A 13997-nucleotide genomic window follows, 5' to 3' on the forward strand; every position below is an offset into this window, starting at 1 on the left:
TGGAAAGGGACATCAATTACCAACGGCGTCAGTGTCACGTCGTTCGGCCTACAAAGTGGCATGTATCCATGGATGCCAAGGGAAGCAAGGCTTCCAGTGAAATGTTTACAAATAAAAAGAAACGTAAAAAATGATTTCCCAATATGTGTGTATCCGTGTTTCATAATGTTCCTTCAATTCGCGAGGCAAACAGTGCCGCTCTGTCTTGGTATCTGTAGCCCGTGTATCTGGTGCTGTTTGGCCAAAAACAATATGGCATGTCGTACTCTTTTTTTAACGTCTTGGTCAAAATGATCAATATATTCATTGACAATCTATCAGATCTCAGAATTCTGGTAGGGGGCACATGGGTGGCCAATCAGAATTCAGGGGTGGACGTAGCCGCCCTCTGGACACGCCACTGCATACGGTATAAGCCTACATAATCCTTCCCTTTGGACGAGAGAATGTGCCAGCAAGTCATAGAAACAATATATTATATTCCAAAGATGCAGACATACAAAAGTATGTAAACCATTTCTCTCTTCGCCCGCAGTTTATTTCATTGATGCTTTCATGTCAGTTGAAAGGCATCGACTTGGCTGCGTTAATGCACAGCATTGAGGAACACTACTGAAGGCAACGACACAGCTTTGATGCAGATGTGAACTTGAACACTCCTCATTATGTAGATCTCTTTAGCTGTTATTTCACGTGCAAGTATTTCACCAATGAGCCAGCGATTGTCCTCCATTTTATCCATCAAGGCCTTAAGATTCTGTAAGCATAAATGAACACCTGCCTCAAAAAGATAGTCATTAATGAAGAGTTTAATTGCAAAAAGCTATATATCCATTTTCGGAAATGTTGGCAAATGAGCTTTTATTGTTTAAATAACCTCACTTTGTTCAATGACAGACATGTATTTGTTTGAAACGAATCACGAGATCATTTCATTTCAGAGTGATAAATAATCAATGTTTTGTTGCAAAACGCTACATATATACGCCTCACTCTGAGATTTCTTTTGCACTGATAGTCAGACAAATAGTCACATTTTTAGCAAAGACCGGTACAAATGATACATTTGTGACGTCAATATTTTAACAAAATAATTTATTTAAATGAATCAATACAGGTAATATGAGTTATGTATTTAAAATATACAGGAAACAAACATTCTATTCCAGCTAAGCAATGTATACAGCATACAGCGTTTTGCAACAAAATCCATGTTAATACACATTCAAAATCTAGGAATTAAAAAATTTGAGAACAGTAATATATTTCACAGACAAAACAGGTACCCAAAAGCAATCATTTCTGATAATAAAACAAACAAATGTGAATAGTGAATGGATATAGCGTTTTGGAACTAATCTCTTCGTATGATGTTCCAGTCAGTAGATTATCCTCTAGAGCTTTAACTACATGCAAGATAGGCAGGCCACTTCCCAGAATAGATTTTAGGATCAGCCAACAACTCTGAGTCTTGTTAGTGAATAAGGCGTATGTTCCTCTGACAATGCTTTTAATTAAAAGCCACATCATTTAAGCCTAAGGAAAGCTGTTATAGTTTCATCGTGCCTCATGACGCCGGAGTCTTAGGAATAATCAATCTTTATAAACAAGCTCTGGGAGGGTTTTGAACGAACTGGATGATTTAAGAAAGTCAATAATATTGCCACACCACATCCTCTTATAAACATTGAGGACAAGTCAAAGTAAACAGAGTAGATCAAAACCATTGTAATGGCAATTTCATTCGATGACACTTGTGGATTTTAAAATAGTGAACCATTTTAATGGCAGTTTTATTTCGATGACACTTGTTGACTTTAAAATGGTTTCGCTCACCACTAAGCTGCATGGGAAATTGCCTCTAGCTCCTTTTGCGCCTTCAGTCAAGACAAAGAAGGTTTTGGCACGAGGAGATACAGAACATCAGGAACGCCTTGTTGGCATCTTCGTCATTATCGCTCGCTTGGAAAACAATTTGTTCCAATTTTATCTTGACACGTTGATAACTTCATGTGGTGAACGTTGATAACTTAAGTCACCCTGCACTGCTAAACTAACAAATGTAATCATGTGAAGTTGTGCTTGACTAGGGGCCTCTACTAAATCTGTATCTCTGAAGTGTTATAGATTGCGCGTTAGAAATGTAAAGGTCATTTCAGATTGAGCCGACATATATATATATATATATATATATATATATCGCTTACTATGAACGCGGCCTCCGCTAACGCGGGGAACATTACCTGTTCAATCTTTATCGTGGGAATTCAGCCGTTAAAGCCCAATTGAAATTGAAAGTCAATGTTCCCGCGGAGACGGCATTCACAGTAAACGCTGCATTCGTCACCTCAATCGGAAATGATCTTTCACATTTCTGTCACGAAATCTGTAAGGCGTCAGCGTTAAGGGTTGGAGAGAGCCCCTAATTTTCAATCGAGCTGTAACGCTGAACTTCTGCGATACGGATTGAATATAGCCCTACGAGTGTTTGTCCATTTGACTCCATTGAAATAACATTAACTGTGTTTATCCAGTGTTCTATATTATGTTCCTCAGAAATATACGGTATACACTGTAGCAATTCCATTTCATAACCAGCTAGTGGCAATTATTACGATAAGACAATTCCACAACACAATTTTGGCAACTTTTCAACTACAACAAATCCTTCTACGACAAGTATACAGTGTCTACCCATTTCTCTAGTTTTATTTAGTAGGACAATACTCCCTTAATGCAGCCCTGTTTCCCTCTCACCTATAGGGGTTTGTCTCCCTTTCTAATTCACATATAGTTGGAGTGCATTGCTACGCAATCTTTGACTCCTCTATTCAATTTGATACCCTGCCATGCCAGTCTCACAAACAGTAAAGAGAGAGAGAGATGCTGTGAGGTTCATTTTGAATTCATCTTCTCTTGTATTTACTCAAGGTTCTTTTTCACTTGCTGTCATTATCATTATGAGTGTTATTATTATTTCAGCATCAGCATGGTACAGCATTCCCAAGCAGGCTTCGTCAACATTGGCCTCGGCAGGACAGAACCTCTCCAGGAGCCCACAGTAATCCACCAGATTGGAGCTGTCACTCCTCGCTTGGTTCATGGCCTCTCTCTCTCTCTCTTTCTCGATGACAGAGAAGATAAGCATGTTGCATACCGGATCACCAGGCTACGAAAAAATTGTTCTGCTGAATAAGCCAGATGTAAATAATTGTTGAAAGCAATACAGGGCCCTGCGTCGCAAGGTCCGCTGTATGTTGTGCTTGGCTGCCAGCACCGTGGCTCAGTTTCATTTAGGTACTCAATGGCCTTTTGAAATGTTTTGTTCAATTCAGCTCACAACAGGCTTAGAGTCCTTAGAGTATAAAATACCTTACCACCCACATTATTGAACTGCTATATAAGGTTCCTATTTTAAGTTTGCGTTATTTTTAGACAGCCCCCGTAGGATTGCAGTGAGATTGCTTACCGCATGGTGTGCTCACCTTGTATTAAACGAGACCCTTTAAATAAATACTTTTTATTCTGTTATTGGCTTTTTACATTTACAAAGCATGTTATAGTTTTATCAAAAGTGGAAAATATTGATGTTACATACGTAACAAATGTAAAAAATAAGTCTTCGATCTTACTTTCCCTGAAAGTAAGAACATACACTTGAGCAGGTGAACATATCCATAAAACACTGCTTAAGTCACTTAAGTTAATAAAACAGTACAAAAAGTAGAAACCATACATTTAAAAATAATGGACAAAAACACTGACAACTATAACTTCCATGATTTCCCATGAATTAAAAAAATGTACACAAGTTCATAGTCTTAGTAGGGGGGGGGTTCACGTCAAGACGGGATGGATCAGCTAGCCTTGCCCAAACCTTTTGGCTGGTCGAATAACACTCCAGCTCGGAGGATTGTGACCCAGACTATTCACCCCAGAACCTTCCCACCCCCAGCCAACAGAACCAACAGTAACCTCCACATTCTCCATCCTCAAATGTCGGTAAGGCAGGGACTTGATTAATCTTAGGTCTTGGAGTGCTTAGCCGGTCATCTGTGAGCACATACAGCCAGAGAAAGTGGTCACCGTGCTCGTGTCATAACATTGGCAGGCCTCGATTACCGTGCGAACAAAGTGGTGCGCTCATTTTCACACCGAGGGCTGTATCTTGATGCTTACAGGTGCAGTGGGATCAAAACACACATGCTTCCTTTTAAAAATGAGAATCGGGACTGGGTTTCTATTGCTATGGCCTTTGGAATTTCTCCTGCAAAGTGTTTCAACGTTATCGCTTATCTCTCACAAGTGAATGTAACAGAAGTCTTGCAAAGGAGTGGCATTATTGATAATACAGACCAGAAACATTTTGATTAAGATAAAATGGAGCTTTGCAGTACCTAAATTGAATTCAGACACAGGCTCTTTGTTCCAACCATTTGGTGTTAATGTATTTCGCATAATGACGCCTTAAAGAGATGAATGATTGTACAGTTACAGTATGAGGTCTGGAAAGGACTGGTAAACTCTTCCAGGAGGTTTACACTCCATTCGAAGTAATATTACAGGTGTCCCTTTCTGCCTTATTGCACAAAGACATTAATGGAGACTGCGAGTCCAATGTTCTCTGCTTCTTATATACATCGTCTTAGTTTGTCTTTCAGAGAACATACCATATTGTACGGGATTGTAATAAATAGTCTTATACATATTGCTCGGCCTCCCCTTCATTCAGAATGGTCACTGACCCGTCCCCACTGTTCATCTCAATGTCCATCTCTTTTGCAGCTGCGTTCTCCGGCAACAGGGCCAGGTCCTTGAACACATCCACGTAATGGCCGAAGCCGGGGCCCCAGTTCAACAGGTTGTCCCAGTTGAAGCCCCCGGCTTGCTGGCCCAGTTTGTGGGGCAAAGTGTAATGGTCCGTCATCGGCGCCTGTGCAGCGGGTCCGCCCTCGGCCCACCGGCTAGAGTAACGCCTTTGCTTGAGCCGCCCGCCGTAGTCCTCATCGTCGGCGTCCGACTCGTTGACCTGCGACAGCTTGGGAACCCTGGAGCTGTAGGCCACGGGCTTCTCCCGGTCGTACTCCATCTCGGAGCAGGTGAAGGAGTCGTGAGAGTCACTCTCAGATGATGACTCCGGGGGGGCGGGGATGCCGTCGGCCGGATTGCGGACCCGCGACATGGGCCTCCGGCAGTCCTCCTCGGATGAGGAGCGGCCATGGTCGGCGCTGCAGATGCTGGGGTTGCGGGGCCGCGGTGTGTTGAGCCGCTCCACCTCCTCGATGGACAGCCCCACAGGGGGTCCCGTCTCCAGAGGGATCTGCTCAATGGGCTGCTTGAGCCGGCTGCTCGGCCGGGAGCCGTGGCCCGCCATGGTCTGCGGGCTCTTGCTGCGGCGGCCCAGCCGGGTGGCGTAGTTGAACATGGCGCCCGGCTGGCCTATCTCGTTGTGGTGCAGGTCCAGGGGGCTTCCATCCCGGCGGGCCAGGTTCAGCTCCCTAGTGGGGGTGTTGCGGTAGAAGGACGAGGGCTTGGTGAAGGGAGCCGGGCTGTGCCTGGAGAGGGGGTTGGGTGTGGGGCAGGCTGAGTGGCTGAGAGGGGTGGACCTCAGGGCCTGGCTGTACTGGGGCTGGTAGTTGTAGCTAGTGGCCCCCAAGGGCAGGGGAGACTGTCTGGCGAAGCCCAGAGGGCTGTGTCTCTGGATGGAGAACTTGGGCGTGTGGCTGCGGAACTGCTTGTAATGCTGGATGATGTCGGCGTCGGACGGGGCGATGCTGCTGGCGTTGTCTATGTCATAGTGTTCAATATCTGCCTCAGGCATCTGGCAGGGGGCACACGGGGCGCTGGGGATGGTCTCGTTGTTGTGGGGGATGTCGGTCTCGTCATAGATCAGGTAGGGGTTCTCCCTCTCGATGATGTCTGGCTTGGGGTTGCCCTCAGGCTGCTTCCTCACCGTCATGTCGTCGCCGTACGGCGGGATGTTATCTGGGTCGTCAAACGCCACGTTCTCGCTCCCTTTCTTCTTCTTCTTCTTCTTCTCCTTGGGCTGCTTCTCCTCCTTTGGCACGTTGGTCTTGTTGCGGCCCTTGCAGTGGTTGCAGAGGATCAGACTGAGCACCACCAGGGCCAGGGCTGTGGCACAGCTGCCCACAATGGCCGGTACCGCCCAGATGGGCAAGGTCAGCTCCGTGACCGTGGGGCTCGGGCTGCAGATGAAGCCGCCGTTGTTGGCTGTCTTGCAGAGTGTGCCCTGAGGGCACTGAACCCCCAGGCACGCCACCAGGGTCTCGCAGGTCTTGCCAGTGTAGAATTCAGAGCAGACGCAGGTGTAACTAGAGTGGGGGCCAGGGACGCAGCTCCCTCGGTTCTGGCAGGGGTTCGAGGCGCATTCGCCGGGCGGGAGGCACTGGTAGGTATACCACTGGTTGACGCACATCAGGCCGTCCCAGCATGGGCTGCTCTCACACAGGTTGGGCCCTCTGCAGCCGATCTTGACGGCTGGGCTGGTCTTAGAGATGGTGACAGTGCTGTGATCTCCGCTGAAGGGAAGATTTTCCCCATTGTACTTCACATAGGCCAGGCAGCCGTCGAAGCCTGTGGGAAGAATAGGGAGAGGAAGAGGTGTTCAAATAACAGGAAGCACTCCTGGACGGCTATTAAGACAACACAGTGATAATTTCCGAATTAAGTTTGAGCGCTTTTCAGAATGTGCCAAGTGGCTGGGATCGCCAACTTGTAAATAACAGGAACTGAAAGCTATAATCAGAACTGGAGGAATTTTGTTTAGTCGGCAAATTGGTTAAGCATCGGCCAAAATCTCAATGAAATGTCCTCATGGAAAACACCTCGACAAATCACATTCTCAAACGCGTAAATAAATCGTTGGCAACTCTGAGAGAAGCCAATGTAATTATTTTCAAAAACATAGGAGGTGGATGCCAGACAATCTTCAGACCTCGTATCGCTTCAAGACATCCATCTGGAAGAAATGTTTTGGTGACTAATTCAAACCTTCGCTTTCATTTTGCTCCACAAAGTTCCCTCACAGATGTAAACACATGTTTATTGAATTTATCCCATTTTGTTCTATTCATTAGATCCTTACTAGTTGAATGCACACCAGACCACAAATGCTTCTACATGCATATTAAGCGAGGGTCAGTTCCTATTTGGTGTATGTGTGGCCCCAAGAAACCGGGACCAGATAATCTTCGTGCTAGGCAAGTCAGCCTGCCATAGGCATGCACGTTTATTTTGAAGTATATCTTTACCTTATTGTGTGAAAGAGGCCAACAAATCATTAAAATTGCTTCTTTTTTACCATGTTAGTCCATAGTATAAAGTCATTTTCTTTCCAATAAAAGTCTAAAATGTACAGTGGTGTATCCCTTCCCCCTGGAAGCCCTCTCGTTCACCCTATCCAAACTATTTTCAAGTCCGAAAACATTTGATATGTGACATCTGATCTGATTTAGATCTAATCCAAGACACGATTCCATGGCAATAAGATGAAAACATGAAAGCATCAAAGGCAGGGCTCCCCACCTAATCAAACTACTTTCACATTAGTTACTGTCTAGAAATGATCTGTAAAAGAGAGCAGCATTAACTCTCTTCTACAATTTGTCCAATGTCAAATAAAACACAATTTACACTTGCTCCAGAGAGCAGGACTGCAACATATGGTCTGATTCAACAGAAGACCTTATATTAATTGAAAAAGGTATCTACCATACACATACTGTATGACAATAACAGAAACTTCACACATCACCACCTCACCTGATGCAATTCTCTGCTGGGTGGGCCCGGAGGGGACTCCACCGAGGGACATGGTCAGGACGTTGAGACCCCCGAAGTCCTGCGTGGGGTGCTGGATGAGCTTGACGAGTGCCCCGTCCACGTGGAGGGAGGTTGAAGAGCCGTTCTTGAAGACCTGCAGGACGTGCCACTGGCCATCTGATAGGACCATCTCTCCCAGGGTCCTCTCCACCTTACCCCCCACACCAGCATCAGATATGTAGTGGACATTGCCGTTCTTCAGCTGGGAGGGAAAAAGACAGAGACTGAGTTAGATGGATGGACAGATAGGCAGACGAGGACAAACGGATGGATTGGGCAGACGGATGGACACAGACAGACAGGAATGCAGGCCCGGCAGACAGACTGATACTGTATTGTTTGTTGAGAAGGAAAGAGTGGATAAATGTGATAAGCATGACGATGTGATTGTATGCTCTGATAATTCCCAACTCAGAGATGTTGCTGATGTTTTGTTTCAGTTGGAGAGCTGTTCTTGTTTTGTAATACTAATAATCTATTTAATTTACAGTACCGTTATTATACCAGTTACGTTGATTGAAAACACATTTTCCTTTACAACAACGACGGTTGCAGTGCAGAGGTAAAGGTTGCATATGCCAAATACCAGTAAACCAGCTATTATTATGATGATCATATTAGGTATGCAGGAACGTTCATACTATTACCTTCAATATGCATAAACTATATCCATACGCAACAGAGTGAATCATATAGAAGTAATTCATCAAAATGACAGTGTGCCAGGCATTGTATATGGTAATCTCATATATTTCAGCCTAAAGTGGAAAAGTAACCTCTTTTGCCTCCCCTTCAAAGAAACAAAACATCAGCAATGGTATGTAGCTTCAGGAAGAATTGATTTTAAAGGCCCACGACGAAAATCTGGAAATGGAAGAGAAAAGAAAAATCACACGAGCCAAAAACACAGGAAACGAGATCTGGAGAACCAATTTAACTTATCTCTTTTACATCACGTTATTTATACCCTATGCATATATATTTTTTGGGAGGGGGGGTTGGGGGGGGGGTCAAGCAGTACATTCAATATTGTTCTTTGGACCGTATAGTAGTAATGGTAGGGGGATTCTGGGGGGACACGCACTGCACTGGAAAACACAACCAGAGAGACCCGGTGTGTCCTAGAGGGAAAGGAAGTGGACTGGGGGAAAAAAGGAAAAGGATGAATAAGAGCTTGGGCCCTCGGACAGCTGCCCCGGATCAGTCAAAGCCTTGAACTCTATATCAGCAGAATGAAGGAGCGTATATGTAAGGGTAATGAGAGGAGGTGATAAAGACACAGATCCCCTTATAGCTTTGACTCAGGGGGTGGGGGTTAAAAGGGAGGATTGTGCATACGTGTGACATGTTTAAGTGTGGACCGAGTGGCAGATGGAGAAACAGACACAAATGAACGCGTGTGAGTGAGAAATCTAAGTATAGAAACCTCAGAATGGTTTGGGAAAAGCAAAACAGACAAACACATTAGCACTAGAAGCGCATCTCTGCATGCATACAGTATTTGTACTGTGTGTGGCTTGTTACCCAATAGGGTTTCGCTCCGTGGAGACTTCCTTTACCTTGATGGTGGTGTAGTTGCTGCTCTCCTGGACGTGGAGCAGGGTGCCACTCTTGCTGCGGGTGCGGAACTTAACCTTGAGGCTGCTGGGCCCAGAGAGGTCAGAGGTCAAGCCCATGAGGCTCTGGCGCAGCAGGATGTCCCGTTTGGGGCTCTGGCGCATGGCGTAGTCAAGGCGTCCAGTCCCATCCAGTGAGAGAGCCGTGTCGGCCGTGATGTCTATGAAAGAATGAAAAGCACAAGTCAAAGAAAATAATACCATCTGCCTTCTGAGTAATGGTCAAATTCAGAAGTGTATGACAAAATTCCCCTCCAAATTATTTGTACATTTCTCGCAGTATTTTCCGGTGAAGCCCTCCATGCATTTGCACTGCTGCCAGGACCAGTAGTCAATGCAGGTGCCCCCGTGTCTGCAGAGGTTGGCTGTGCAGGCTCCTTCCAGTCTGGGACATCTACAAACAAATAGACAGTCAGACAGGCACACACAAGTCTGCCCCCCTGGTGGACAGCCGGCCCTCAATAGGACACGGCAGATGAGATTCCCGCAATACAAAAAAAACATAAAAGATCCAGGGAATTAGCATATTAAAAGATCTATCCTCGCCACTATTCACAACCAACTAAGAGAAAGAATTTCCATTCTACGATTACTATTTCAAAAAACTGTACATCTGCTATTTAAATCAAAGATGGCTCTTCAGCTGTTCTTGAGGGTTGAGAGCTTCAGAGAATGACCAGATATCCTGCTGGGAGAGTTTGGGGTTTTAGGGGGATTGAGAGGGATGGAGGGGGTGTAGGGAAAGACAGAAAAGAAGAAGAGAAGGAGGGAGGGAGGGAACCAGACCTGTCAAGGATGTCATGAGATACCAGGGCCTGACTGGGCTCCAGCGGGCGGCCGTTGACGGCAAACTCCATGATGCAGCCCACAAAGTCGTGGGTGGCAACCTGGCCGCGGCGGTGAAGTACAGGCTCTATTGACCTGACGCCTCCCACCGAGAGCCTGTTGGGCCCAACGTCCAGGATCCTGCGAGAAGGAGAAGCCGCTGGAGGTCAGCACCTCTCACAATGACAATGACCTTCCCGCACCATTCCTCATCTGCCAGATCGCTCACACAGAGTCTCGCATACACACCCCCCCCTGGGTCCAGACGGCTTTTCACTCTGCGCCTCTCACAATGCTAAACGGTACAAGTGATGTCCATGTACGTGTTTACATACACTATGATTTACACTAGGCTAGCTGGATATGCAAGGGTTCATTGAGAACAGTCAAGGTGATGAATGTGCCCACAGATTGTTCCATTCTTTGCAGAGATTTGAGATATTGCCGCATTGTTTAGATAGTGACTAATGATGATATTTGCATACATTGAAGGTGGTAAGCCACTCTGAAAGTAAACAGCTTCAAATGGAATTCTGTTTTTCTCTCTCATTACTATAGATACTGTATACTATGAACATTTACATATGGAAATAAATACTTCCTCTATACCCAAATTCTCTTCTGTGTGTACACTGCCAGGGTGTGTGCTAAGCTCTACTTGATGTGTTCTTACCAGTCAGTATGCACAGCCACGTTGCTCACAGCACAGTAGCCTGGCTCCTGATCGTCTCCACACAGGTCGACTGTCAGGGACGCAGCCTGCATGACGAGGGGAGCAGACACACACACACACGTCATTCTCCTTGGACTGTACAGTACATATACTGTAGTAGCACACAACAAATCACCACACACGTTGTTCCTTCCTGATAGTTGTACCAGCTCAGACGGTCATGTCTTACTCAGACGAGCACTCCAGTTTACAGATAACCACATGACTGATTTTGTACGTCACAATCAATGTCGTTTGATAGCATACTGTATTTGAAACCATCATTATGAAGATGGGAGGTACAGTAAACCTAAATATTAATCTGAGATTCCCTTAAGATATGACTTTCACCCTTAGCCAATGCTAATAATTGTTCTACTTTCCACTATGTGTCTCTGAAGCTTGACTGATGTGGGGAAAAAAAGAGGTGGCAAGAGAAAAGGAAAGTGTGTGAACGTGTTGAAAAACCATGACAGCATGCTCCACCTATACCAGGATCTTAGGTAAACACGGAGCGGCCTGCTTGGAGCGTGAGCACAAATCATCCAAGAGATGGCGGAGAACGTGACCCCCTCCCCTTCTCGGTCTCCTGAGGTAATTGCTAACACAGGAACGTTTTACGAAGCGAAAAAGCAACAAGGGAAACAAGAGTAATTTGTCTCTGGGCTTTGTCGCTATTGTTGAAGGGCTAGACCTACACGTCAGAGCCAGATGGGCATTTTATTAATGCCTTTCTCTCAGATCAAAGTCCCTGCAGCCAAACCGCAGCATACACACACTGTCAAGTGTCTCACACGATTGGAAAAGGGTTTTTCTCAAGGAAAAACCTTTTGAAAAGAAAAAAACTACCAGGAGCATTATTTTTGTTTGGTTAACTTGGAACAAGGTATGAAACAGGGTAAACGAAATCAGATGACAAATCCAGAAAGATGGCTGCTGTTGAACACTACAGAAACATGTCATTGTCTACAGAAACACACTATTGTTGGATTATTTGTGTGAAAAGGTCAAGTTTAACACTTGTTGAGGAGGAAAACAACTGAATGTAGATGCTAAAAGGGTGTAAACCAGTTGTAGATTTTCTTATGTGAGGCCTAAAACCACTCTCATTCATGACAAGACAAACAGAAATAAGGCAAAAATAGCCTTGAGAAGAATGAGACCACAATTGTTGCAGTTAAATTGAGACAGGACTGTATAACAAACGTAAACTACATTAGTGTTCTTAACTTAGTGGTCATTCTATTCTCATTGCCATTGCCGTTGTAAATAAAGCTATAACAACAGAGTATAAACAATTAAACAATGCTTGTTGGGGTGCCGATTTCAGTAGGGTGATCTAAAATATGCTTCTCATATAAACAACGGTGTCCTTGACTCTCGGTGCGTCATACATTACTACGAACGGTGTCTGGTTTTCATCTGCTCAGAATCCAAAAGTGGAGGATCTGGGGAAGAAAAAAGGCCTTCAAGGGACAACCTCAATGACCCACATCACCTTCTCCAATCACACTGATCAGGTTCGCTTTACACCGCCTCAGGGACTTGGCACTTCAGGCACGACACGTGCCCGCTCTGCTTCCATTCTTCTAGCTCGGCTAAGAGCCTCAACATGGTCATTCCTCAACCTACCCGTAATATTTGCAGTGCAGTAAGGGCAGCATCGCATTTCTCAATGCCTGTTGTGTACCTTGCCATTCTGTCACACCTTTCCATTCTGTCACTCTGCACATCTCAAAGCGGACAATTGAACGATTTTACCAGTTTCCTATGAAATCCAAGTGCAGGGTGAGAAATGACAGATCTGATGTCCAGCCGGAGACTTACAGTATAAAACGTTGGACAGGCTGCTGATTTTTTCTCTCCCCGCCAACTGGCAGAGAAAATACTAGATTCAAATACAAGGAATTTCAGTGTCTGACGCTATTCTGGAGGTTATATTGTAAATCACAACAAGCAATCAAATATAATTACAAACTATGAAAACCCCATACAGAACTACCACTGTGTGGGCAGTTTAATTATCATCTCATGGTGCAAAAAAAGACGACGAGGCCAAATGTGGACGCTGCTCTCGGCTATAAAAACCCAGAAGGTCATAACTGCTATTGAATCATAAACTAATCTTCTATGTACATCTGGTGGCTTTAGGATTTTCCCCTCTACATTTTTGCAATTAAGGTCCCATCAAACCATTAAAACTTACAATAAAATATATTTTCCCAACCGTTTATGGTGCAAAACCAAATAAAGACATCTTGGTACAGCCATACATATAACATAGAAATGACTCTCACCATTCCAGCTCTCCTTGCAATAACCGTGTGGAACTGTCCATCTGCAACCTTTATCATGGTCATTAGTTTATAGGTCCCGCTACCCAAGTTAAACGAGAAGCGCATCTGTCCCTCAAAGATCTCCAGAGCCAAGAATTCCGCCTTGTCTCCGGTCTGGTTGTCATGGTTGTACATGAGGAGAGCGTTGCTCTTCAGTGTGGCAAACTTGATGTAGATGTAGTTATTGTTGGGATCCAGGCTAGGAAACTCCATGTAGGACAGCTCCTCAAAGCCGTAGCTGTTGAGTTCACAGTGTTTTCCAAAGACCCCTGAGGACGAAAGGAATGAATACAAATCAAACAGGGAAGTCATGAATAATTCACCATGCTGCATCTACTAAATCAGCACATAGCTAGGAATCTGTTGCCATCTGCCATCCTAGGCTAACGCTAATCATGCTAAGAAGAGAGAAACAGTTCAACAACATGTGAATAAATGTGACATGGAGACATACAATAAATGACAATGGGGGATAGCAACAGTCATTTTTGCCAATCCAGATAGTTTTCAATCATCTAGCAGTTGCCCCTACGTTAATACTCACCAAATGGACAATGACAGTAATATCCATCCACTCTGTTCTGGCAGGAGCCGCCATTAAAACATGGGTTACACTCACAGTGATTGATGATGGAATCACACGTTTTGCCTGGGTTCACAAAACAA

At 44.9% G+C, this 13997-nt stretch overlaps 1 protein-coding gene across 1 annotated transcript in view; it reads right to left on the minus strand.

Annotated features, from left to right (window-relative positions):
- Window positions 1-1080: 1080 nt before the first annotated feature.
- The window catches only part of LOC124010395 (protocadherin Fat 4-like), a 100077-nt gene continuing 87160 nt past the window's right edge, over window positions 1081-13997 (minus strand). Inside the window, exons 10-17 of the mRNA XM_046322793.1 lie at window positions 13876-13980; window positions 13293-13600; window positions 10957-11042; window positions 10245-10424; window positions 9728-9852; window positions 9402-9619; window positions 7783-8044; window positions 1081-6594 (exon numbers count right to left, since the gene is read on the minus strand). Of these exons, the coding sequence (XP_046178749.1) occupies window positions 4700-6594; window positions 7783-8044; window positions 9402-9619; window positions 9728-9852; window positions 10245-10424; window positions 10957-11042; window positions 13293-13600; window positions 13876-13980 (3179 nt within the window). The 3' untranslated portion in view covers window positions 1081-4699. The remainder of the gene's footprint in view (window positions 6595-7782; window positions 8045-9401; window positions 9620-9727; window positions 9853-10244; window positions 10425-10956; window positions 11043-13292; window positions 13601-13875; window positions 13981-13997) is intronic.

The sequence above is a fragment of the Oncorhynchus gorbuscha genome, linkage group LG23, assembly GCF_021184085.1.
Source record: "Oncorhynchus gorbuscha isolate QuinsamMale2020 ecotype Even-year linkage group LG23, OgorEven_v1.0, whole genome shotgun sequence".
Taxonomy (NCBI): domain Eukaryota; kingdom Metazoa; phylum Chordata; class Actinopteri; order Salmoniformes; family Salmonidae; genus Oncorhynchus; species Oncorhynchus gorbuscha.